Source organism: Xiphophorus hellerii, chromosome 13 (genome assembly GCF_003331165.1).
Source record: "Xiphophorus hellerii strain 12219 chromosome 13, Xiphophorus_hellerii-4.1, whole genome shotgun sequence".
Taxonomy (NCBI): Eukaryota; Metazoa; Chordata; class Actinopteri; order Cyprinodontiformes; family Poeciliidae; genus Xiphophorus; species Xiphophorus hellerii.
In genome coordinates this window covers 1,846,327-1,873,953 of record NC_045684.1, presented here as the reverse complement: position 1 = coordinate 1,873,953, position 27,627 = coordinate 1,846,327, and the positions used below count along the sequence as shown (strand labels likewise).

The following is a 27,627-nucleotide window of genomic DNA, read 5'->3' as shown; positions in this document are numbered from 1 at the left end:
TATTTGTTTATTCTTTAGGATTCCCATTAGTTTTCTAAAAAGTGTTTACTAAACTTCCTGGGGTCCAACTGATAAAACAGAAAAATATTCAAACAACACTTTGACAATAACATAAATACACAAATTATACACACAAACCTCTATTAATAAAAAGATTTAATCTCAATAAGATTTCAGTTTTTTTTTAAATGAAACTTTTTAAGTCTCTTGTAGGTAATTTACTCCTGAATTGCTCTGCAGACAAAAGATTTCTGTAACAAGTTTGTTTTAGCACAATATACTGAACATTCATTTTTACAGACTAAAATTTCCAATTTAAAGTTAAAAGTGTTTTTTTTTTTTTCTTTTTTAGATCATCAAACACGTCTGAATGTCAGAGAAACTGACAAGCAGCAGTTTTCACGAGGAGGAGAAGAAACAGAGTCTGGCTCTTGTTTAATTATAAAATAATGTAAATGATCATATTTTGTGTTTCACTACTGGACCTGCTGGCCTCCAATCAACCGTCTAATCCTGATTCTCATTCTTCTGTTGCCGTGTAGGTCAGCAGAGATGGGAAAAGGTCAAATGTTTTGCGCAGTAAGCAGGTCGGAGAGCGAACCTCAGCGTCTCACTCAGAGCGTGAGAAACTCCAGGCGGCCCACGCCTGATTCTCAGCATTCAAACAAAATGAAACACAAACATGTTTTTGGCTGCAGGTCAGATTCCTCTGCTTTACTGATGAATAATACTTTAAGAAATGAAGCAGGTGAATTCGCTACGGTGGCACGACATTAAAATATTCTGGTATCTATTTGCTGAAATGTTACTTTTATGTTAGTTTTTCTTACTCAAAGTGTAATAAGATATTTGCACTAGACCAAAATACGCGGTAGGATTTTGTGGTTTTGCAGTGTAAATAATATATCAGCATTAAAAATTGAAATTCAGTACATTATTGGGATACGATATTTACCAGAAACAGTCATTTTTGACATGAATTTTGCACACGCTGATGTTGCAGTGATGGTTTGTTTGCGGTACGTTGTGTGTGCGGCGTTGGAAAAAACCTGAGGAGACGATGATCATCGTGTGTTCATCATTTGCCAGATGGAGCTGAACAGCCTCAGAGAACATGATTTGCTATCTCACACTTATCCTCCTACTCCACTGCTGCTCCCAAACACACACACACACACACACACACACGCACACACACACACACGCACACACACACCCACACACACACACACACTGCAGACTTTATGTCCTGCAAAGCTGCTAAAATCTCTTCCTCTGCACACGATCTCCCACATTTCATTTACTCCAAAGTAAATCAGCTTGTTTTTCTCTTTTTTTTGCTTTGTGAAAAAGGACATGAACACTGCAAAAACACAAAATCTTACCAAGTATTTTTGTTCTAGTTTCTAGTGAGAATATCTTAATACACTTAGTAACTTTTAAGAAAGATATAGATGCTTGTTTTAAGTCAATAATTCTTTATGAGAAAGTTCTAGTTCCACTGGCAGATTATTTCTCTTATAATGTAAAAATATCTTATTATAAGTAAAATAATATGCCTCTTTTTTAATTAACATTAAGGAATTATTTAGATAATACAAGCTCCTCTATCTTGCTGAAACGTTAGATTTAGTGTTTTGCAGTGCAGGGTCAACACGCAGGTCGAAATCAGAACTCAGGAAGACGACGCCTGCTTTAATCACACGACATAAACTCTGAGTTTACTGTAAAGGCTGGAATAGATGAAGATCTTCCTGCTCTGACAGTTCAGTGCAGAGCAAACTGGACGTTTCAACAAAACCTCAGATTAACATCGACACAAACTGGAACACTAACTACACAACTTTTAAAAATGTTAATGCAACTAGTCACATTGTTTTGTTTGTTTTTTAGAAACAAAAGTCCCAACCTGGAACTTTGGTATTGTGTTTCTGGTACGCCTGTAAATCTGATGCACAAGCTGGGGGATCATTTCTGTTCAAGCTGATCTGATGGGAAAAGACCTTCGTTGTGTTGAAGTTGTGCTAAAAGGAGTTAGCCTATTAGCAAAGCTATGCTAGCTAACAGGGAGGGCGGCAGCTCAACTTTATACAGTGACAGCAGTGTGTGATCTTCATCATGACATCATGACCCACATCCAGGTTCATGTTGGGTTTTCTGACTCAGAGACAAACAGGAAACACAGGAAGGAAATCTGAACTCAGATTCTCCCACAAACTTTCTGGTTTCACACTTTGACTCAAAACTTCAGGATTCTCCGGTCTCTGCCACCGCAGGACACGTCGTACCTACACACTGGAACAGGCAGGGCACACACACACACACACACACACACCCACCCACCCACCCACCCACACACACACACACACACACACACACACACACACCCACACACCAGCACCAGGAAGAGGAGGCAAGATGCCAAAATCATTCTGCAGGTTATGAAACGTCTGCTTCCAGTGAAATTTTGCTCCAGGATCAAAAGAAGGAAACACGGCTTCCATTTAATAAAAATATCTGTTATTCTTCTGAACAGCAAAACGAAACGAAATGACGAAATTAGTGATAAATGAATGAATGAATACATTTATTACATTTATAGGATTTATTAACTTAAACAAAGCAACTATGTAATGCTGATATATATATATCTGCATTTTTAAAATATATATAATCTTATTTCAAGTGTATTAAGGTATATCCTGTAGAAATGAGACAAACGTATTTGGTAGGATTTTGTGTTTTTGCAGTGTAGCCAGTTAAATTTCCCTCCAACTGCATAAATGTTTTCCTCTTGCGCTTTATTTCTGCATAACTGGTTATTCATTCCCGTCATTAATCTGCCTTTCCTCGGAACTTCATGACGTTTGGTCTAATTCCTGCTGAAGCTGTCAGCTTTCAGTTTTACTTCCTGCTGCCCTGAGGCTCCAAACATTGATTTTTGTTTTATTTGGGTAGTAAAAACCGACAGTTTCTGCTCAGGAGACGAGCAGACGGCTGAAGGGTTAAAACTGCAGGAACTCTTCTTCATCTCATTTATCTGTCAAGATTTTCATCTCTGATGCTACAAAATAAAAAAGTCTTCAATTTATAGATCTGGAACAGAATCAGGAATCTTTTGCATGAATTTACAGGAAACACCAGTAAATGTTGCTTTGCATTTTCTTTTTGTTCTTTCACTAAACAAATCAGGATTAGATCTGCTCAGCTCTTCCAGGACATCTTATCGCTTGGGATAAGAGCGTGAGCTAACAGCCTGCCACCCAAACCAACTGATGACTGATTGTTTCTGCTCCAGCAGGCCGGAGTCCAGCCGGCGGCTCGGCTCAGACTTTCATCCTGTTTGCAGGAATACTGACTAAAACCCGGCTAATCCGAGAGCCGGGGGCCGGCTGCCGGGGCCGGCCGGCTCTGGGCCGAACAGGTGGTCCTCCACTCAACAAACAGCTAATAATGTATTATGTGTGTGTTTTGGGGGAAAGCTAATTAGAGTCAATTAGCTAAAAGGCTAGCAGACGCTGCTGTAAACAAACCTCTCTGTTTCCATGGAGCAACACTGGCCTGAAAAATGGGTTCAGCATCCGACTGAATACAAAACAAAGAGTCACTCCAGTAAATTCACTGGTTATCAAGCACTTTTACCAAAACCTTCACAGGTTTAAAACCTAAAGAAATACTAGGAAGTGAGAAATCCTGGATTGTAGCTGATCCTGACAGCAGTGGTCCAAACGTTTATAACTTTATTAGAGCTGCACGAATATTTACAAAGAAACTGGAAATCTTAACAACTATAATGTATTATTTTTATTTCGGCTCTGCCTCAATAGAGCAGGAAGAGAAATAAAAACAGGCTCCAGCTGTCTGGTTTCTCACAGACCTGGTGGATTATTGTAAACAGAGTTGTTTCAACAAGATTTTAGATGAAGATGAAAACTTATTTCAGATAAAATTACTTAAAAAAACATAATTTATAGTCATCTTAGAACCTAAGCTACATACACTGAAACAGTTTTTTTTGTCTAGTTCCTAGTATAAATATCCTAGTGCACTTGAAATAAGACACAACTGACTTACAGATAACTTTTCAGCAAAAATTAGGAGCTTGTTTTAGTTAAATAATTCCTTAATATTGATGAAAACAGGCTAGTTACACTGGCAGATTATTTCATTTTTAAACAGGTTTTTCTCTCCTTTCATAAGTGCAATAAAAACTCATAAACTAAAACTAGTTTATGAGTGAAATAATGTGCCAGTGGAACTAGAACTAAGGAATTATTGACTATATTTTGATAAAAAGTTACTTTTAAGTTACTTTTGTCTTATTTCCAGTGTGTGCATCAGACTGTCATAAACCTGACATTACACCTGCTATGAACATGAAAGGGTCTTCATGAATGATTCAGACTGTGGTCACAAAGTGTCATTTGGTTAATGATGACACTTTAAATGCAAAGTTGCATTAAAACTTGTGTTAAAAGTCCATTAAAAGTGTCATTATTTACCAAATGACAGCCTGAAACGAAGAATCCTTCATGTTAATAACAAAAGTTACTTCCTGTTTATGTCATGACAATCTTACGCACAGCCCCTCAAATAAAGTGCTACCAATATTTGCACTATAAACTACACAAAACTTCATGGTAATATGTTGTGATTTTTGCAGTGTATTAGGACTTTCAGTTTGAGATGCAACATAATTTGAAACTTTTCTGCTAAAAGTGAAAAGAATAATTTATTTTGCCATAACTGGAGAGTCGACAGACGTCCTTCCTCTGAATCAGAGCATCTCAGCTGAGTCAGACGTCACAGTAAGATGTTTTCCGCTGATTTTAACTCAGTATTTCCTCCTAAACGTTGGGCTCTGCCAGCCTGGTGACGGGTTTATTGGAACTGTTTGGGTCACGGCGCCAGCAGCAGTTTGCAGAACTGAAGCAAACTCTGTAAAAACTTGCAAAATTGCTTTGGCAGCGAAATGTGAACTAAAGCTGCTGCCAGCTTCACATAAATATGTCTGAACATGCTGGTTCTTCAGAAAACAATTTCAGAACCAGCACTTTCATCAGATCCAGGTTTGTTGTGCTGAGAGGAATCGGACCGGATCCCGACAGGCTCGCCGGCGGAGACCTCCGGCCCTTTATTACGAAACTTTATGGTTTCAGATGCGTTTCTTAAAGGCCACTGAAGCAGCCATTACTGCGTTGTCAGGAACCGTCCAGCGCAGATGTGACTAATGGTTTAATGAACGACAGATTAAAAAGAAAAACGCTCCTCAGCCTTTTAAGAAGTGAGGAAGATGTGCTTGGCCTCAACGGTTCTGGACAAACAGAACAAGTTCCAGACAGATTGGGCGGTCCAGATCCGTCCCAGAAGGAGCTTTTAGTTCATGATAATAATGATTTAGTTCATATTGATAATACTGTTCTTGTGCCTTTCCTGAAGACAAATATTCCAGGAAGTCCTTTCCTGGTCCAGAAACCCAAACTGAGGCCTGAAAGCCGCAGACTGAAGGTCATTCACTTTTATTTTCTCAATTCCTCAAGTAGTTCTCCTGGGTTCAGATAAAGATCAAATAAAACAAATAATAAACCCAAAAAGCAAAACTTCACCTGGAACGATTGGTCGGATTAATCGATTATTGAAATAATCGCCAACTAATTTAGTAATTGATTAATCGTGAACTGAAGTTTACAGACTCTAAAAAATGGCCAGAACAGAATTCAGAGCCGTGATAAAACCAAAACGGTTAAAAAAATATAAACATTTTGCTTTTAAGATAAAAATAATCACCTTTATCTGTCGATGTGTTCTACCCAAAACTCCTAGTGGTAATTTTAGCTTCACCTGGTTCAAAATCTATAAAGGAAATCTCATATTGATCAGTAAATCAAACTCAGATAAACCGAAAAACACAGCATTGATTTTAACTCTTCACATGTTGATGTTAGAAGGATATTTTAGCTGCAGCTGCATCAAGATGATTTCACTACAGGAATGCTTTCACTGCATCTTAGGCAATAAAATGATTATGTTCTTATTAAAAAGGAATTTGATTATTTGGTTAGTTGCATCTTTCAATATATTTCTAATATTTTATGAAGATGTTTAAGTGGTTGATTGAAAAACCAGCAGAATGTGACAGTTTTTATTTTTTTACCCGATTAATCGACAGAAAAACTGATTACTAAAAGGTAATCTAACTATGGAGGAGTCTCCAGATGTTCTCCCATTGGGTCAAGGAAGAAAAATGTTGCTACAAATCAATGACCAAAAATCTGAAAAGTGTGGTGTGCATGTGAGTCACCACTTTGTAACACTGAAGTTCCAGCTGCAGGTCTACTGGGTTTTAACCAGTTTTGAACATCTAGAAACTACAATATTCACCTGTTGTTCCTGCCAAGCGCCTGCAGAACATCTGTGAACTTAAATTAGTTTGTTCTCGTTTTAAAGAAACTTTAAAACTCCAAACCAATCAATCCCAGAGCGAGGGAGAACCCAGATGAATCAGAACTCTGAATCATTTCTCGTTTTCTTTTTAAAAGTCATGTGGCTGATTTTTGTCTCCTAACAACAAAACAATGAAACTCTTTTGTTTGTGGAAAAAAAAAAAGCAAAAAGTGGAACAGATTTGAAAACTGTAATTGTGAACAGATAATTTACGGTAAACAGAGTAAAAGAAGAAGCACGCCGTGTCCTCTGCCGCCGTTACATCACTGATTACAGTTCAGCATAAACTGAAAGAGTGATATCAGCGCTAATGGAAGGAAAATTCAGTGGAAATGTCCGCCCCCACATTCAACACACTAAACACAACCTTTTCACTGGAAGCAGCACCATCTGCATGGAGTGTGTGTGTGTGTGTGTGTGTGTGTGCGTGTGTGTGCGTGTCAAAATGCTCCAAGCATTCAATAAAACATGGATCGTGTTTTATTTTCGGGTTCTGTTACGTCCAGCGGACATCTGAGACGGATCAGATGTTTTCAACGCCTGGATGCAGCTGAAGAACTTTCCACGCCTTTTTTCACTGGAACCGGACCAGAACGTTGGCCCGTTTCCACATCACCTCCTAATGCTTAAATACTCTGATTAAATCAAACAAATCAGCTGGATATGATGATGCAGACGCTGCATCCCCAAGAAAGGGTTTTAGAAACTTTTAAAATCCTTAATTGGATTTAAGAAAAATCACATTTTGACAAATAATTCAAGTCATTTTTTTCAAGAGCAAAATAAACATTGCATTCCCTAAGAACAATAACAGCATTCCTTTAGAGAAGCAGCTGCAGCTAAAAACTATTTGTAATTCTTTCAGTGACATCAGTCCAGTGCAGAGATGATCAGATGATTATGGTTTTGATGAAGTGATTAATATTTGGACAGGAAAACGTGTTTGATTGATGCAGAACTTGAACCTGGTGAAGCTAAAACTTCAGTTCTGGGAAAAACATCTTTACAAACAAAGAGGGATTTTTTTTTAATTTAAATGCAAAATGTATATATTTTCTGTGCCGTTTTAAGCAGAATTACTTCAGCTGTCATATTAATCAACTACGAAATTAGTTAAAGATTATTTCAATAATTGATTAGTCATGATTAATCTAACTTTTTACCAGGATGACCATAAAGTAAAACTATGTATTAATAAAGTGATATAATGACAGACAGACTGTAGTTATACATTAACATGATGAGCTGACCACCTTCAGGTCAAAGGTCACGATTTTACGTCCAGTTTTTCCACCTTTAGCTACGTAACTCACTGCTACAGTTTGATTAGCATCTTGACGTTAGCTTCACTGCTTTACAAAGTTTTTAGATTTTTTAAAATCTAATTAAATCCAAAATCAAATTGTGACTTTGGTGAATTAAACAATAAAACAACAAACCTCCCTTTAATATTTCTTTGATTTTTTGTTTTTGCACCCATGTTAGCATGTTAGCTAAGACCTATGGCAAAATGATGATGTTAGCTTAGGAAATGCACTAAAATCCACAGCAAGTCAACCGTGTTTGGTCTACATAGTGAAGTTTGCTTTGATTTTGTTGATTATACTTTGTTTGTTAGCTACGACACGTAAATAGCGAAGAAAACCACTCTGAATCTTTTGCTCTTGTGTTTAGAGCCAGCAGCGCTACTGCCACCTACAGGCCCGGCGTAGGAAGCTCTGAATGTTTTTTAAATTCTCTTAATTTCTGCTTCCAATCTGGATAGATAATATTCCTAAAATTATAGAAAAACCTGGACCTGTTTGCATGGGAAAGTAACACTGAAATATATCTGCTCATCTACAAATTAGTGAAATAATTGGCTGATTTCAGCTCTACTTGACATTTCTAGATGTTTTTATTAGACTCAGACAGGTTAAGTAATCATTTCCAATAATGAATAAAAAGGTTGCTTAAAAGAAATGACTCATGATTAAATGTTAAAGTGTCACTAAAAGGACAACAGGCAGAGTTCTGCTTCTTTCATCCATAAAAGTGGTAAGAAGTGAAACAGTTCATGCAGTGGGAGGCAGATGGGAGCCCAAACCGAGAGTTTGACTCCTCGGTTTCCCACCGTTTCTCATTAACGCCTCTCTCCCACACAAACACAGAGAGGACGTACGCGGAGAGTCCGGAGCGGTGCGGAGGGAATCGGGCCGGCTAGCTTCTATAATTAGAGGAGCGTTCAGGAGCCGCACTGCTGAGCTGCTGAATGTTTAATGCCTGCCTGCGGGCGATTCGGTGGCTGAGAGCAAACCTCTCCACACGCAGGACGAAGCCGGAGCAGCACAAGGTCTCTGCACATGCATGGAGTTACAGGACCAATCAGATTAATCGTCTTTATTCAAATAATCGATTAGTCGTCAACTGGAGAATACAGACTCAAAAAAGGTGATCTGCTGAAAGAGTGACGCTCAGAGCAGCAATTCATTTATAAAACATGTAAACATTTTGAATTTAGAATAAAAATAAAAACTTTCTTTGTCAATATATTTTACTCAAAGCTGTTCAAGTGGCTTCACCTGGTTCAAGTAAAAATCTATTACAGATCTTTTGCTATCCAGTTATTGATAATAAAAAAGTAGTGAATTGATCAGTCCTGCTCTGTATTGATATGAAGTCGAGCAGAACAAATGCCTGAGCTTTTCACATGCTGATGTTAGAAGGATTTCTTAGCTGCAGATGCATCCTACAGATAATCAAACCTACTGCCGTTATTGTTTTTAAGGCAATGTAATGTTTGAATTATTTGCATCTCTTAATGTGTTTCTAATATTGTATAAACAGCTACAGAGTGGCTTAATCGGAGGAAAGTTCAGGTTGCCAAATAAATTCAATCCAAAGGTGATTCAATAAACCATTAGTTTGCATGTAGTTTATATTTGCTACATTTTAACTGATCTGCTTGTTTTTTTATGCGAGTAACAAACGACACTGATCAAACTGAAGAAGAAAAACCTTTAGGAAATCATCTTTCATCGTCTCGTCTTTTACAGCAACAAATCCAGACATACTAGGTTGAGTCTGAAGACTCTTTACAGCCAGTGAATCACAGCCGACTCTTGATTTCAGCTACTTGACCTCAAGCAGACACCACAGAGGAGACGTGTCATCATGATGACAAGCCGCTCATCATCAGATGATATCTGGAAACCAAACCAGTTCCCATCTGCAGCTGAATGCATGAAGCTTTTCCTCCAGGCTGCAGGAAACATGGCAACCCGTTACAGACAAAAACAGGAGGAGCAAACTGAACATTTCTGAGTTTGAAATGTTGAACATTTGCCAGAAAAACATGGAAATTTGGAGATTAATCCCAGATAGATTTTAGAAAAACAAGAAACATCCGAGTTTGAAAAGTCGTAAATTTGTTTGACAAAACATAAAACTTTGAGATTATTCTCAGAAATCGTCTAGAAAAACGTTGAAATTTCTGAGTTTGTATAGTCAGATGTTTGATAGAAACATTCTATTTTTTTTTTTTTTAGAAATTTTCTAGAAAACGAAAATTTAATTTCAAAAGTCAAAACTTTCCTAGAAAAAACTCAGAAAATTTGAGTTTATTCTAAGAAATTTACTGGAAAAAACATGAAAATTTCTGAGTTTTGAAAGTGATGGACATTTGGAGATTAATATCAGAAATTTTCTTAAAAACAAGGACATTTTGCTACACAGAAACTGAAATTTTGAGGATTAATTTTAGAAATTTTTTTTTTTTTTAAATAAAAGAAAAATTCTGAGTTCAAAAGTCAAAAATTTGCTAAACATGAAAATTTTGAGATTTTTCTCAAAAATCTTGAGATTTTAATTTTCTAGAAAAACAAGAAAATGTATCAGTTTAAAAAGTCAGACATTTTATGGAAAAAACTAATAAAATTTGTTACTTTTCAAGCTCAGAAATTTCTAATTCCTTTCTAGAACATTTCCGATGTCAGTCTCTCCATCTCTGAGTTTGTTGGCGGATATTTTTTCCGCCTCTGGCCGCGTAGCTCCTGACCAGAGGCGGTGAAACAGCGGCAGGATTTTAACTCATCCTGGATGAATTAACGTCTAAATGTTGGAGACTCTCAGCTGCTAACGGCCAACATGGACACGTTCCTCCTCTGCTCTGATTGAACTGACGAGATTATGACCGAAATCCGCCCCTGGTTTCGGCTTATCGGGGTAATTCTGACATGAGAGGGGGTATTTAAATCCATGGGGTTTCTGCAGCGGTACTTACCCCCCCGGCAACGGACGTCTTCCTCTGCAGAAGCTGAGCGGCGATGCCTCGGCTGCTCCCGCGGTGGCTCCTGGCTGTCCTCGAAGGCCCGGGCCGGCTCTGCGCTCCGTGGCTCCGGGGTTTCCTGCTGGGTGGAGGCGGCCTCTGGTCCTCCTGCGCTCCGGCTGCGCCGCGGTAAAACTCCGGGGATATTACCGCTGCCGCGTCGCGTCGCTCACTGCCGCTCCGCCGCCCTGCGACGTCGAAGGAGGAAAACCCTGACCATGACGTCACCCCGTCAGCTGTACGGAAACCCCACCCTGTGACGTCATACCCGTCCAACTGAACGTTACTTGTATAAAACTGAAATATATTAAAAATGACCAATTTTTGCTTCCTATTGTTAAAATGTATGCTTAACGTACACAATAATAATCACGTATATATAATGTTAGATCATTAATTTAACTATAATGACATTAAATAGAATAATAACCTAGCTAAACACTAACTGTAAAATTGTAAGTATAAGGAATAAATACAGGAATAGTAATTATTCATCCTTTTGTCCTAAAAATTGTACATCTCCATTTTTCTGCAGAAAAATTTTACAGTTTTAAGTATTTTCAAGCATAATGTTCATAGTAACTGAAAATTTCAGAAAAAACTATAACCAATAATACATGACTTGTGCTTTAATAGTTTTTTTCATCTGTGACACAACATTGACTTTCTTTAAAACCAAACAGTGATTTCTGCATTTTCGTGGTTAATAACATGACGTGTTAATTTAAAGTTTGAACTGTTCTGACCCGTTGCCGGGGCTCTGCTGTAACCTGCAAAGGAGAAATGCACAGCAAGAGTCTAAAGAAATTATTTAATCATGACAATATGGTTTAACTTTCAGAAACATTGACGACATACACAAGATGGATGTTATTTCATGTTTGTTCATCAGCCTGATTTAGTTTCATATCCGACCCATTCCTACATTTTAGGCTCCAGTTCCAAAATAAATGCTTTTAGGATTATTTTTAAAATGCATTTTAATGTTTCAAATTCTTAAAGGTGTTCTGTCACTGAGATAATAATCCACTAAGAGTTTTAGGTGTCGTAGGTATCCCACCATTACGACTGGTTTCTAAATTCTCCAACATCTGATGTTGGGGACAGCAGGGCCGGACGTAGGAGGAAAGGGCCCCGGGCTGAAGCCAGTTTTAGTGCCCAAAACAACACAAAATAAAATATTAATACAAATTGTGGTATATTTATGGCTACACTTCAGCCTCTACACATTGATGAATGTTTGGTTTAAAAGGTTTGGCTCCATGTTGCACATTATTTGAGTACTGTTTATATTAATAACAATAAATCTCGGCTCTGATGAACTTTTGAGTTTGATTGTAACCAAAATTCATTCACAAAAAACTAAATATTTGATGTTTTGCTCAGCAGAGGAGAAATATTTCTAAAACATTTGATCTGCATATTTAACTTCAGATGTATAAAATGTGTGAACTTGTCGTGTCTACGTATTTCCCTGAAGCTGCCTTTTTAGTTTCTCATCGTTTAATCTGAACGACTTCCTTAAAACAATTTATGTAAATTAAATCAGGCATTTTAATCTCAGCGCTGTCATTTTATCTCACAGTGAGAAGCAGGAAATGCTTTTCTGTATGATTTCCAGGGAAGTCATTACAAACAGCTAATGGAGTGTGACTTTCAGTTTGAGGGAAGATTTTAATGCATCTTTAGATTGAGGATCAAACCTTCTGCAACAGAGTTTTAAAAACAACACAAAGCTTTAGATCCAGATCCGACATTTAGCCCTGCAGCAGTTTATTTATGCTGCTTGATGTCGGAACAAAGAGGAAACGTTTATCGTTTGGACTGGAGCCAGAATGACGTTAAACAGCTATAAAAACAACGAAGGCAAATAACTTTTTATTTGTTAAAACCCAGAAACACAAAGAATCTTAAAAACAAAGCGAAGATAAACCGACTTCATTTGGGACTTTTCTCCTGAAAACAAGATGAAACTAATTAAGTTTTAATAAATTAAAAATGTTTTTCAGTAACTCAGTGTAATAAGTCAAACATTACATAGATTAATTACACAACCCAAGTCGATTGTTCTTTTAATAATTTCAAACAGGAACGAAGGTTTAATGAAAATAGTTTAATCCTCGCTTAAAGGTTCGTTTCTGACAAATAAACTTTTGGAACATTTTAATTTAGTGAAAATGACTTTAGGATTTGATTTCAGTTTATTTGTTGCTTTTAAACAGTAACAAGCTCCTGTTGTCTTCACAAAAGGTCTTGATCAGTTTTACTGGAAGTTTTTAATTTTCAGCAACATGTTTTAGATTAAAACCCACAAAGTGACGCTGGCTGCAGCAGCAGCAGAAACAGCAGCAGCAGCAGAAGGAGAAACAGCAGCAGCAGGAGAAGCAGCAGCAGAAACAGCAGCAGCAGCAGAAACAGCAGCAGCAGAAGGAGAAGCAGCAGCAGAAACAGCAGCAGCAGAAGGAGAAACAGCAGCAGCAGGAGAAGCAGCAGCAGAAACAGCAGCAGCAGCAGAAACAGCAGCAGCAGAAGGAGAAGCAGCAGCAGAAACAGCAGCAGCAGAAGGAGAAGCAGCAGCAGAAACAGCAGCAGCAGGAGAAGCAGCAGCAGAAACAGCAGGAGAAGCAGCAGCAGAAACAGCAGGAGAAGCAGCAGCAGAAACAGCAGCAGCAGGAGAAGCAGCAGCAGCAGGAGAACCAGCAGCAGCAGCAGAAACAGCAGCAGGAGAACCAGCAGCAGCAGGAGAAGCAGCAGCAGCAGAAACAGCAGCAGCAGAAACAGCAGCAGTAGCAGCAGAAGGAGAAACAGCAGCAGCAGGAGAACCAGCAGCAGCAGGAGAAACCAGTTTACTTCTTTCCTCGCGTCACACAACATGAAGCGACGGCGTTACAATTAGCAAAGAAGCAACAAACTCTGATTAGAAAAAAAAACAAAAACATTTTAGCAGCTTTTCCTTTGAAACCATGTCAGATTATCACGCCAACATCTCACACACTGCAAAAAGTATTACCAAGTATGTTTGGACCAGTTTCTAGTGGAAATAGATAAAAAGTTCTGGTTCCACCAGCAGACTGTTGCCCTCGTTTATATTAAGGAATTATTGACTTAAAATATTCAATTTCTTGCTTAATAGTAATCTGTAAGTTTTGTCTTATTTCATATGTACCAAGATATTTGCACTAAAAACTAGACCAAACGTTTTGCTTATAACCAGAGCTTCAGAACTCTGACCTTTTGTAACATTAAAGAGTCGTTTCAGTTGTTTCCTAATTGAAACAACTTAATTGTTCATAACATTTAATTCTGACATATTAAGCCACTGGCTCCATAAGCATTCTCCACTGCCCGTTTCTAAAACTTGTTTTCAAAAATGCTTTATTTTTATTAAAAGTTTAAAACAGGTTTTTAGTGTGCATTCATGTGTCACTTTGTTTCATCTGAACACCACTGTACAAACGGAGCGGCTAAAGCAGTTCCAGGCTAAAGACGACAACATTTTAGCTTCGACTGTTAGGATCTTTCAGTTTGTGTCTGAAGTTAAACAGAACAAAATAAAAAATATTTCCAGACTCTGGGAATGAAATCCGTAGCTAAAATGAATGCAGACAGACAGAAGATGTGATGATTGTAGAAAAGCAGGAGGTTTATTGGATGTTAGCTGGTTCAGTCATAATCTACAGGGGATAAAAATGCACTTTAAAACGGAGCCCAACAGCACAGTGAGTTCAGTCTACCCTCCGTTTGATCACCTCTGTGGGCGCGGAGCAGCTCGGCCTTCAGCCAGCTGCAAGACAAGAGGGAGCAGGGGAAGACAAGGTTCTGGTGAATGAACGGCAAAACTGGACCCAGTCACTGAAATGCTGGTACTTCTTTTTGTCTCAGTCCATTTAGGCTGATGGTTACATTCAGGAAGAGTAAACTAAACATTCACAGCTTTCTGAGGAACAAACAACACGGGTTAGAAAGTTAGAGAGACAGAACGATCAGCTGAAAAAGTTCAAGAATCAGGAGATTTCAAAATGTCTCAAACTAAAGGGAAACCAAGACTCAACCTGAGCAACAGGCCTCTGAAAATACAATATTCAACATTTATCACCAGACTTCATGGAAAAAGTGACAAAGGGCTTTACATTACAACAGATCTCATGAAATTAAGTTTTTATGCCCATAAAGACAAACTGAAAAACTTATCAATGAGCCGAGTAATCACTGGACAAAGGAACCTCAGTACAGGCGGAGGGGACCAGGCGGAGGGGACCAGGCGGAGGGAACCAGGAGGAGGGAACCAGGCGGAGGGAACCAGGCGGAGGGAACCAGGCGGAGGGAACCAGGAGGAGGGAACCAGGAGGAGGGGACCAGGCGGAGGGGACCAGGCGGAGGGAACCAGGCGGAGGGAACCAGGCGGAGGGAACCAGGCGGAGGGAACCAGGCGGAGGGAACCAGGCGGAGGGGACCAGGAGGAGGGAACCAGGCGGAGGGGACCAGGCGGAGGGGACCAGGAGGAGGGAACCTGGCGGAGGGAACCTGGCGGAGGGGACCAGGCGGAGGGGACCAGGCGGAGGGAACCAGGAGGAGGGAACCAGGCGGGGGGAACCAGGCAGAGGGAACCAGGCGGAGAGAACCAGGCGGAGGGAACCAGGCGGAGGGAACCAGGCGGAGGGAACCTGACGGAGGGAACCAGGAGGAGGGAACCAGGAGGAGGGAACTCTCCAACCTCCCCGAAGGCGGAGGGAACTCTGAATCCCCAAACCAACAGGCGAAAGCCGTCTGGATGGTCAATCTGAATGTATTTTGTGAACATTCAGGTTTTTTTAATCAGACATGTATCTATGTTTAGAAATGCAGAAGAAAAAGCAAATATAAAAGTGGCTTTTGGCATTTAAATATGTCAACAGATAAAAAAATTAATCACAGCTGAAAATACACAACAGATCCATATGTCATCCATTCATTCATCCATTCATCTAGATGAATGAATACGATCCAGTAAAACTTCATTTTGCCTTCAGCCGCAGATTTTGCATTAGAGAAGGGGCAGTGGGTCAGGCTTTCTACCTCCTCACTGCTGTTTCACATCAAATCAACCGAGTTTTGTCTGTTTGCCATATGGAAGACCAGGTGCTGCTTTTGGTCTCCTTTCTTCTGCTGCCAGGTTTCAGATACAAACACGAGTCCTTCGGGCAAACATGGATAAACGAAGCTCTAAATTTGTTTATACAGAAGGTGACAAATCGAGTTTTTGTAACAGGAAGAAGGAATAAAACATGAATAAATGAGATGAGTTGGTTCCAAAGAAACTCTGCAGCACCAACAGCAGGAAAACAACAGGCTGTACAAACTGATGTAACACCGTGTTACAGGAAATCTCTGCTGCTCTGCTGAAAACACTACTCCGTCCATTTCCCAGAAAAACGAACACAAGGTTCTGATTGATTTTACCAATTAACCCGGCCCATAAAAGCTCCCTTTCTAATGCACAGAGGTCATCAGAGGGCGGCAGCAGCAGATGGTTGAACTAATGGATAAACAAATGAGAGAACAGGATTCACTTCTCCAGGCACCGAGACTCAAACATGAAACTGATTCTGACTGAGTTCTGGTTTAAAAACTAAAAAACTTCACATCTGCAAAACCGGAGATACAACTTCTGAGAAACGATGGAAATATTACCGAACTAAACGATTGGTAAAATGAAAACTGCAGCCTATCAGCAACATTTTAACTCTTTTATGTCAGTTATTGTTGCAACCAACAATTATTCCACTAATGGAATATTCTGATAATTAAATGGGATAAAAATAACCGGCGTATTCCCAATTTTTCTCTTGTTTGCCTCCAACCACTTAAACCTTTTTTATACAATGTTAGAAATGCAATAAATGATGCAAACAAACATTTCAATAAAATTTGTTTAAATAAGAAAATAAACATTTATCGTCTAAAATGCAGTAACAGCATTAAGCTTGATCATTTGCAGCACAGGAAGCGTGAATCCTGTGCAAATATTTTTGTACATTTTTGGCTTAATTACTGATCCGAATACAACTAACCTTTTCTGAGTGCATTTCCTTCAGTTAACGATTAATAAATTAGTAAAGCAGCTGAGGATAATTTCAATAATGGATTCATCACAATCTGATTGTTTCAGCTGATTTATTTTAAACCTGATTCCTGAAACTTCTAGAAGATCCATTAATTATGGGATCTGTGAAAAGGCAAAGTGGATGATAGAGATGAATGTCTTTCACATGAAAAAACTGGTTTGATGGAAGCAGCATATTTATCATGCAGATCAGTGATTCTCATACTTTTTATCTCCTACCAGTCAACATAACTATTATAGTTGCTTATCCTACTCAGCCAATAAAATCAGAGCTTTAATGGAGGCAGAAACAGCAGCAGCTGATTTTATCATTCAAAGCACAAACATTCTTCATTTATCTTTGAGTTTGAAAAGGATCTTAGAAAGGATCTCCAAACCTCACACATCAAGACGGGAACAACTGTTCCTGTGATTATCCACAGCTGGAAATTACATAAATCTTAATTCAGGGGAGGTGAAGTTATAGGAGAAGAAGGAGGATCCATAAAAAACAAAAAGGCCCAAAAAGAAACAGGGAAAGTTAAAGAGCAAGAGTCCAGCAACGAAGGTCAACACTGAGGGAATGTTTCCTATGGAGCCGCGTTCAGATCAGCTAAATGTCATAATTCAGTCACACTTTCAACATGTTGTCACCACGGAAACGAGAGTACGACTGGCTCAAATGTAAACTTTCCTTGTTTACATTCCAACGTTAGATTTTCTTGCCGCTCTCTTGCAATCGCCACCGAGGAGGGAAAAAAGAGGAAGGAAGAGAAGGGTTAAATAAAGAAGACTTGGTCTTTACAGGCGGTGGCGCGGGCTGGGGCGGCCGTGGCGGCGGAGAAGGCGGCCACGATGGAGGCGAACACCACGCCGGGGCTCTGGGAGGCGTCCACCGCCGTGTGCAGGCCCCGGGCGCTGTAGTACTGCACCAGGGGGGACGTCTGCCGGTGGTAGGCGTCCAGGCGGGAGCGGAGCGTCGTCTCGTTGTCGTCGCTGCGGCGGATCAGCGGCTCGCCCGTCACCTGGGTGGAGGAGCACAAACATCAGGACATGATCACAATACTTTGGTTCATTTTTAGGTGCAGAATTCAAAAAGGGCAAAGTATGAAAAAACTAAAACTACTGCTGTAGCCAATAAATGTAAATATTTAATTAATAACTAGCAAACAAACTCTAAAAACTAATTTAAGCTAACCAAATGAGACAAAAAGTCAAAACTAAATAAAACTAAACTGTAATGAAAGACCCAAAGCCATCATAACCCCATCACTACGCTGTTTATGGGCTTTTCAAAACCTGTTCATTACATTTTAGCACAAAATCAGTCTCAGAAAATGAGATTTTAGTCTGATCAGTTCTGCCTGTTTTAAATCCAAACAGCTGCTGCTTGGGTTTAAAAAAACAACAACAACTCAAATCTAAGAACAACAGTGTGCAAAATGTGAGTTTTGTGTAATAGGTTCCCTTTAATTCCTGCATGTTGCTGCTGGTTGCAGCCTGAGCTGGAGGCAGGAAGCAGGAAATGATCACAGAAAATAAACAACAGAAGCACCGAACTATTGAGTCAACACACACTGACAAGCTGTGACAGTAAACCAAACAAACCGCAAGAAATTCCCAACATGCAACGTTTCCGTGTTATAGCTGTAAACACTTAAAATTACAGGAACATTTTGGATCATTTATTCAGAGGCTGAAGAATGAAAACATTTCAATCATTCAACTTCTAGTTGAATTCTAATCCTCTAATTTGACTCTGTTGGTCATTCTAGATGTGGTGTGAGGATTTAGGAGGAAATATTTCAGAAAATCTTTCTAATCCTATGAATTTTATAAAAATGCAGTGTTGTTATTACTAAATCATTATACGTAGATGTTTTTCTGCTCGACAACTTCAGATTTTATTCAAATGAAAAGACAAAAGTTGATCATTTTTGTTACAGGAAATGACATCAGGGATGCAGCTTCAGGAGTAACTGGAGTCTTGGATGTTTAATGTTAACATTGACTCTGCATAAAAAATACTAAAGCAGAAAATTCAGGTTCACTTCACACTTTTTACAGATATGTTGTAAAAGCTCAAAAAATAAGAAACGAGAATAATATCACTTAATGAAGTCCTTTCTAACATTCAGCACTACAAAATACGTAAAAATCCTAAAACTGAATGTTTAAATTCTTAAAAATGTTTATGAAAATAAAAACATCTATGTATGATGATTCTATAGTTTTTAAGGTTTGGACATTAGAAAAGCAAATTAGTGTTTAACGATTCAATTCTGATATTTAAGGTCACAATTTGAATCAGAAGTGATTTCTATTGTTACTAAATGTTTCTATTCAAACGATTTAGAAATAATGTGATGGTGAAAACAACTAGAATATTTATTTTAAACAAATAAAGTTATATAATATGGAAGCCCATTTCCACCACCCTGGTAAAAAAATAAATCTCATTACATTGAGATGCAGACACAACCCTGAAGCTCTAAAAGTTTCACTACAATGAAGCCATTCTGGTGCAGATCCAGTTCTGGCAGAACTTTTGTCGTCCGAGAGCCATTCTTACATCTGCCATTATAAAAAGGTCAATAAAAACTTGCTCCACCAGTAGCCGTTCCTGCCCACCTAGATGGAGACGCAGCAGCTTTTCAGACTGAAACTGGGTCACAGCTTTCTAAAAAAACAAAACATGTCTGAAAGTGAAAAGAGGTTAGTTACTGAAAAGCAGCTCAACTCTGACCCAATTCCAGCCTGAGAGTCACTCAGGTGGGCGGCGGGTTGCTCAGACCGTTACCCCGCAGCAGAAACTACTTACGTCATCCTTCATGTGCTGTTTGGGGGGGTTGAACTCCTCGTGGTAGGAGCGGCCGCTGGGCTGGTGGATCAGCCTGAGGAAGCAGAGAGCGGGTCAGTGAGTCACTGTCCTTTCACATCCCACACCATGTCCTACTTGGACCCGCCAGGCAGCGGGCGGCGCCGTCCCGTTGCGACACGACGACCGCAGACGCACATGACTTCGTAAACCGAGGTCGCGGCGAGTATGATGCAGTCGAGATGGCAACTAAACATTTCACAACATGCTGCAGGCCGATCTGAAAGCTGCTGCGCCTCAGACCAGAGAGCATCGACTTCACCACAAATCTTCCCCAACGTAGGCGGAGCTGGAAACTTGATTCACTCAGGCGGTTATGAAAATGGGGGCTGCACAGTGGCGCAGTTGGCAGCACTGATGCCTTGCAGCAAGAAGGTCCTGGGTTTGATTCTCGATTCGATTCCCTGTGCATGCGTGGGTTCTCTCAGGGTTCTCCGGCTTCCTCCCACAGTCCAAAAACATGACTGAAAATTGGTCTCTCCAAATTCTCCCTAGGTGCAAGTGTGTGTGTGAGTGTGTGTGTGTCCTGTCTGTCTCTGTGTTGCCCTCCAGGTGACCCCACCTCTCGCCCGGAACGTTAGCTGGAGAGGCAGCAGCTCCTCCTGACCCCATGAGGGACAAGGGTGTTATAGGTTATGACAATGATTTGGCACAAAACCAGTTGGCCCAGGCTGTTTACTGAACTCTGAATACCTGAACCTTCAGACCCACATAAAGACAGTTACAAAACCAGCCTTCCATCACCTGAAGAACATTTTCCCACTAAAACCAGGAAGATGGAGCTCAGAGTATAAACTGTAAAATCCTTCTACTGGTTTAAAAATCACTGAACAATTAAAGAACCAAAACCCAGAAAAGCAGCTTTCAGCTTCTATGCACCACAAATCTGGAACAAACTTTCAGAAAACTGCAAAAGAGCTGAAACACTGAGTTACTTTAAAAAGTCTAAAACCCATCTGTTTAGATTATTAAGCAACTGGATCATTAATCAATATATTTGATGAGTATTGGCGATTCATTTGATAAAATGTAATGCTTGATTGTTTCATAATTGGTGACTTGTGTTTTTATGATGTAAAGCACTTTGAACCGCCTTGTTGATAAAATGTATTATACACATTTAACTTATGTACATTTTTGAAGGGGAAATTAAAAAAAAAATCTAGATTCTACAAAACAAGACCTGGGTTAATGTTTCATCTTAAGCACTATGAAGATGAGATAAATGTAGAAACATCTTTAATAAACGAGGATTACTTTATTTTACACTAAAGACCATCTTTCAGTTGTCTGTTATTGTGGCCAATTTTGCTTTATTTTAAAACAGTGGACAGGGGCCACACAACAATCACTCAGAGGGCCACAATTAGTCACCGGGCCGCACTTTGGATATGCCCATTTTCTTGAGAAACATCTATAAAGACAGACAGTACTCAAAAATTGAATCAGAAAAATGTGTTTTTACAGTTTTAAAGCTGACATTTCGGTACCTACTCTCCAGATTTGGCCCTGTAGTACTTTCTGAACCCACCAGAGGGCGACAGCCACAATGTTTATTAGGAGAATTCTAGTTTTTGAGGACAAATAAAATGAGGAGAATTTGATTCTGAGTTTTGGGACCAGGATTCGGTTAAAAATCCTCTTGAAGAACGTGTAGGCGCTCAGTAGTCGTAATCTGTTTTTGTTTACAGTGCAGACAGGAAAAGCAACAATGTGATCCACAACCACTTCAATTATGAAATATGTAAAACCTCTAAGATGTGGACTTTAAAGGGCATCATTTATTTAAACTCATTTTTTAGTTCAGCGATTTTGCAAAACTTCTTTCAACAATTTTTTCAGCTCTGATTCATCCTGAAAACGATGAACAGTCCTACTAACAACACCGTATTTAACGGGTGAAAACTTTGGTAAGACTTAGAAGGTCGACATGACAGCCTGAAAGGGAGCTGCTTTTAAACTCCAGCCCATTTCTGAGGTAAACACTTTCACCAAAGATTCGTTGTAAGACCTTCCTGCTGCAGGACGCGCCAACACCTTCAGGCCACCTGCTGTTAATTGCATGATCTGCTTGTTTCCAGCATTATCACTCGGTTCCAGACGCTCCTGAATCAATCTGCCGACCCGAGCGGGATTAAGACGCAGACAGCATGAGGATCGTCGGAAAACTCTGGAGCTCCACCTGCTGGTGGAGGAAAACCAAGTGGACTTTTCCTCCGGCTCCAGGACAGTTAGGGGTCAACCTTGTGGATTTATTGACTGTTAGATGATCTCTTTCCTATTTGGACCCACAGTTTGCCAAGAACAGCGGTTCCCACATTAAAGGTAACAAGTTATTCTTCCTTCAACAGATTAGAATAGGGCGATACAAAACATGTTGATTACATTTTTAACAAAATCATTCTTGGATAATGAGATTTTAGTCTCTTAGTAAAAATGGTTGCAAACCATATACTGTACGCTTTTGAAAAGCAAAAGTGGAGCCGCCTGCACAACCAACAAGAATGCAGCAAGTAGTCTCTGGATGATAAGTCAAAAACAAAACACTTGTCTTTCCAGCAGCCATTGTACAGCAGATACCATGTGACCATACATCGACGGTTCTACTACGGTCTCTTTATTCTTTAAAGGGGACACATTATGCAAATTTAACATTTTGCACATTTTTGTATTTCCATTTGGGTTTCTACCGCTTCTAAAAAAATGGCAACAACTTAATGTTTTTTGATGTCTGGAAAATTAAGTCATTTCAAAATTTTCCCTGAACGTCACAAACCAGTAGAGCTGAGCTCCAGTTTGGTCAGCTGGTTTTCCCGCTGTATGCACTCTACAATGGCTGCTGGAAAAGACAAGTGTTTTGTTGTTAACTTGCCATCCGGAAACTACTTGCTGCAGTCTTGTTGGATGTGCAGTAGGCTCTACTAACACTTTTCAGAGATGTACGGTCGTATAATTGCACATCTGTTTGTAACCATTTTCACGTGCGAGTGTAAACGTTGAGTTGGGGGCGAAACCAGCTTCAGCTTATTAGGATTTAAAATGACAGAGGCCCTAAACAGCTCGAAACAGGCAGGACTGATGAGACTGGACCGTCATCCAAGAATAATTTTGTGCAAAATGTAAATACTGTATTTTATACAGAGTGTAGACCTGTCCTAACCTGTCTGAGGAATTTCAGTAGGTCTCCTTTAAATGATACCTGATGACTACAGGTGAGTGTTAGATGGACCAATAGATCAGTGATCTGGTTTCAGGCTCAGCTCCTCCACCCAGACCAATTTACAATAACTGCTTCAAAAGAGAAAACTGCAGTCAGAAATGAATGAATAAACTGTAATAAAATAATTTATTGCCAAAACGCAGGATGATATTTATTGTTCAGAAACGTAATTCCATAAGTTTTGAGGAAACAGAAGCAGAGCTGTTCCCACCATCAATGTGACTGATCAACAGCTCAAAGGCGACACCTAGTGGTCAAATCTGCATCCTGCACAGCATTTCCAGTCAGGTTACTGGAACAACTTCAACTGCAGCTTCACAACAAAACGTTCAAAAAGAAAATATTTTCAGGATCAAGTTTCTACTCTGCTGTTTCTGTTTAAACTCATCCTGGTTTATTCCTGAACCCAGCAGGTTTTAGAAACCAGACCAGCTCAGACACGCTGTGACTGCAGCTCCGGTTTCTTGTGGCTCGGAGCCAAAGCGTTTATCCTGCAAGTTAAATTCTGGCTGTGAATCAGAGGAGCGGCTGTCGTGGAAAACATAAATCAGCTTTCAGTTCCGGCTGCCAGTAAAACTGAGTCACTTCTGAACAATTCGTTCTTTTCGCCGCGGCTCCTACCTGCCGCAGATCCGGCGAACCAGCAGGGAGTCGTCCACGGAGAACTCGATCACAGAGTCCAGCTTCTCGTCCCTTTTGTCCAACAAGCCGTCCAGCTGGAGGACAAACGGCACAGAGGACTTTCAGCTTCACTGTTTGTCTTCATAAATACATGAACCCAGAAGTTAGATTATTAACCTGATGAATAAAATATGAGGAATAAAAGTTGTTGCGAACCATTTCTGCTTGTTTGACCGTTCGGGGAAAGCCGTCCAGCAGGAAGCCGTTCCTGCAGGCGGTCGTGTCCAGATTCTTCTCTATGAGCTCCACCACCATCTCATCGCTGACCTGCAAGAAAAAAACACACTCAACAACAACTTCCTGCAACTTTATCTACCCGGCAAAGCTTAGCACAGTGTTTAATTAACTGTCACCAACAACACAGGAAGCACCAACAGCCTCTAAATTACCAAAGGAAATGACATCACAGGCGGTAATGATGATGTCCTACGACTCCCACTGATAGAAAAACTAAACTTTAAAGGAACAAATCCAAAGTTAGAGATTCCTCCTGCATTTTACCTTCAGTTCATGTCAAAACCTTCAAAGACAAAAACAGTTTGAAAACATAAAGGAACAGCAAAAAGAAAGTACACCCTTCTGTCTACGGTAGAGTTTTAACATTTGAGTCCATCTTTATCTGATTAAACTGACCTTGATGTGCAAAAACACACAAACTTTATCAGTTAGTAATGATGAAAGACTAAAAAACTTAAAAAATAAAAGAAACTCTGCAAAATATATTCTGAAATGAAGATGACACACAGATCCACTTTTTTCAATTACGACACCGATCTCTGATGTTTAGTATCGGTTGATACCGACCCGATACAGAAAACAGCTGAACTGACTTAAAAAGTTTTTTTATTTTTAAAACACAGACATAAATGGACTGAATGACAAATTTATTTGATAACTCACTTAAATACACCAACAGCTTCACAAGCTTCATCAGTCAGAGCAATTAGGAGAATAACATAAAATATAATAACAAACCTGACAAAAATGTTCTGCAGAAAATGTTCTTTCAAACGATTCAGAAAGTGAAATTATGAATACTAAATATAATGCAAAATAAATAACAGCACAGAACTAGAGTGAACAGATTCCCAGGGACCGATACAGATATTAATATCAGATTGATGCATCGCTAGTAAAAACTTCTCACTGAAACAATATTTTACTCAAATTTCAAACCAAACTAGATTAGAAAATATCTTAAAATGACAAGTTGGATAATGTGTCAACTTCTTGCTTTACATTTTGAAAACACATGTGGCTCAGATGTTCATAGGTTGTTATGTGTGATTTTTTTTGTTTTTGAGGGGACGATATGAAAGCAGGAATGTTTTACCAGCTTGCCGGAGTCCATGGTCTCCTTCAGCCTCCTGCCGAGCTCAGAGCCTGAAGCCACCATGGCCCTCAGCATGTCTCCTGTGGCCAGGTGGCAGACGCAGTACTTCTCCGCTAACTGGGGAGCCTGCAGGGACGACACACACACACACACACACACACTTTCAACTTAAACTTACCAAAACAGATTTGTAAAAAGAAAAGGCAAATACAACTTTAAAAGGAACTCAGTCAAAATTTAGATTCAGAACGAAGACAATGTAAAGATTCATTTCAATTTAATATGTTAGTTTATGGAACATTCTTGATGCACTGCAAAAACAAAAATATAGGAGCTTATTTTAAGTTAATAATTCTTTCATGTTAGTGAAAAAGTTCTAGTTCCATTGGCAGATTATTTCACATAACAAGGGAAAAATGTCTTGTTATAAGTGAAATAATTTGCTTAATAGTGACTTTTTAGTCACTATTAAGTAATTACTGACTTAAAGCAAGCTTCTATATCCTTCAGAAAAGTTACTTGCAAGTTAGTTTTGTCTTATTTCACTGGTATTTGCACTGAAACAAGACAAAAATACTTTGTAAGATTTTGTATTTTTGCAGTGCAGCAAGATTAAATATCTCGACCTCTTTCTGCATAAAATAAGAAAATCCATTGATTAAGCAATATGGCATGGGATAAACTGATATTCTGTTATGTATTTGAAATCTGTCTGTAGTTGAAAAGCTAACTTTCTCTTTGTGTGAATGTTATAAGTTCATACTTCTTACTGATTTGATCTGTTCATTGTGTTTTGAATTGAGTTTTTAATAAATTTTTTGTGCTTAGCTTTGTCACTTTATTTTTCACTTTACAGACGGAGTTGATGATGATGAATTTACTTTGAAAGAATCAACAGTGAGTGATTTTTGCAGTGGGGAAAAGTTCGGAGGGAGAAACTGAGACATTCCTCTTCCTGAGGAATCCCCAGGCGTTCCCAGGCCAGACAGGATATATAATCCCTAAAGTGATTCCTCTGCATCTCCTCCAGGAATGTGGCTGAAAAAGCTCCAAACAGAGGCTGCAGGAAACTGCAGTGATATTATCATTAGTTAGTATTTCTGTGCATTTTCTTCTGTCCGCTTGTTTTCAGTGTTTCCATTATTCTGTGGCCTTTAACCTGTTGCGTAATGTGACTCTGTCCAACAGACTCAATGTTACATTAGCATGGAAGATGGAAATTCACAGGACTTACAATATATTAGTCAACAGTCATTACAGTCTGAACAGACCTTTACAATATAAACATTTTACATACTGTTATTGCTTTGACAAAATATTGAGCCAGCGTTACTCGCTTCCAATTCATTTGTCCATTTCTTGTTCCATCTTGAAATCGCTCTGAACAAAAACCAATAAATGTCTGTTTTTATTTCCACACCAGATAATCTGGTAAACTGGGTTCAATTTGGGATCAAAATTGCAACATTTGTTATATTTTCAGCTGCTGTGGTTCTGTTTCACACTACTTTGCATCAAACAATCCAAACACTTTGAGCAACCGGTTTCCCTCCTCGCCTGTGGTGGCGCTGTAGCAAGAACTTCTGAAGGAAATGACCTTTCAGCACAACTCCTTTCTTCACAAATGTAAATAAAAATGGAGTAGCTTCAGATTTTAGCTGTTGTAGGATTTAATTTTAGTCTTTGGTGAAAGCCCATGAAGGATTTCTCCCGACTCACATATTTGTTTTGGTTGTATTTACCCAGAATACCTTGCTGTTCTTCCTGGTTTTGGAGCGGACTCTAGTCCCTTGGTGTTTGCATATCCATTCGAGCCAGAGATCACTTCAACCGAACTGAGACCGTTTATAACATTATAAAACTACAGTATGTATTCCTGAACATTTACAATCAAATGCTGGATGAACATGTACATAAAAAAATGTTGGAGTAAATTATTTATTAAAATGGAAACTAGCAGAAGCGTACGGCTGAAAGTCATTCAGGTCCATTTAAAGAATAAACTAATGTCCTGATTACTTTAAAACCGGGTGGTTTCCTGGTGCCAGTAATTTGTTCTGTCCTGCAAAATGTACGAAATTCCTGAAAGATTAAAATCAGGAAAAACTGGTTGGGGATTTTGGTTTTAAGGAACAAACAATTTAGCTACAAAAAAACTTAAAAATTAAGAAATGAAAACATTTTATTGTTCTAGACGTCAATGAATTTAGTTAGTAAGGCCCTCAGTGAAATAAAACTGAAATTTCATTTTTAATCACAGAAGTTAATGACAAACTGACACAGTATTTATTGATAAAAGCAATAAAGGTTAAAGTTCTTATTAACTAATTATCGATCATGCGCACTTCACCTCTCTTTCCTCAAAGCTAACAGCTAATGTTAGCAGCCTTAGCTCGCTGCGAGCCTCACCTGAGTCCCTTTCCCGGCTCCGGGAGGCCCAAGAAGGATGGCTCGGATGCCGTCCTGTACATCAGCTATCGCCTCCTTTAACTGCGCGCTGGGGGCCATGACAGCACCGGAGGGGGGACACCAAGCAGAAACTTTCCAGAAGTCTGTCGGTGCGGCGCTGCTGACACTTCAGCCAAGTTGGCCAGAAAGAACGAGCCACATCCTCCTTTTCAATACGAGACATTAGCCCCGCCCACACAGGAGAGAATCCGCGATTTGATTGGTTGACAGGCGA

At 39.4% G+C, this 27,627-nt stretch overlaps 2 protein-coding genes across 4 annotated transcripts in view; both read right to left on the bottom strand.

Moving 5' to 3' along the window:
- Positions 1 to 10,933, bottom strand: part of rnf19b (ring finger protein 19B) — a 39,655-nt gene extending 28,722 nt beyond the window's left edge. The window contains exon 1 of one of the 2 annotated variants that reach the window (XM_032580955.1): positions 10,702 to 10,933. The gene's annotated coding sequence lies outside the window, so the exon portion shown is untranslated. The remainder of the gene's footprint in view (positions 1 to 10,701) is intronic. The other variant, XM_032580953.1, reaches the window with a different exon arrangement.
- Positions 10,934 to 14,367: 3,434 nt separating this feature from the next.
- ak2 (adenylate kinase 2) lies at positions 14,368 to 27,558 on the bottom strand. Of its 2 annotated transcripts, XM_032581275.1 has the most exons (7): positions 27,354 to 27,558; positions 24,945 to 25,070; positions 23,768 to 23,878; positions 23,552 to 23,646; positions 19,654 to 19,726; positions 17,638 to 17,857; positions 14,368 to 14,534 (listed from the first exon to the last, which is right to left on the bottom strand). In XM_032581275.1, the coding sequence occupies exons 1-7, from the start codon at positions 27,450 to 27,452 to the stop codon at positions 14,527 to 14,529; spliced, it is 732 nt and encodes a 243-aa protein (XP_032437166.1). In that variant the 5' UTR covers positions 27,453 to 27,558; the 3' UTR covers positions 14,368 to 14,526. The 2 variants fall into 2 exon arrangements, with proteins under 2 accessions (XP_032437166.1, XP_032437165.1); XM_032581274.1 differs by lacking the exon at positions 14,368 to 14,534 and having other exon boundaries at positions 16,463 to 17,857.
- Positions 27,559 to 27,627: the final 69 nt, after the last annotated feature.

Bases quoted from the DNA above. Each gene is read 5' to 3' on its own strand.
- ak2 (XM_032581274.1), bottom strand. From the start codon at position 27,452: ATGGCCCCCAGCGCGCAGTTAAAGGAGGCGATAGCTGATGTACAGGAC. The intron at 25,071-27,353 runs GTGAGGCTCGCA...TCGTCCCTGCAG, and splicing joins GAGCCGGGAAAGGGACTCAG to GCTCCCCAGTTAGCGGAGAA. The intron at 19,727-23,551 runs GTAGGAGCCGCG...CTGCTTCCTCAG, and splicing joins GTTCGCCGGATCTGCGGCAG to GCTGATCCACCAGCCCAGCG.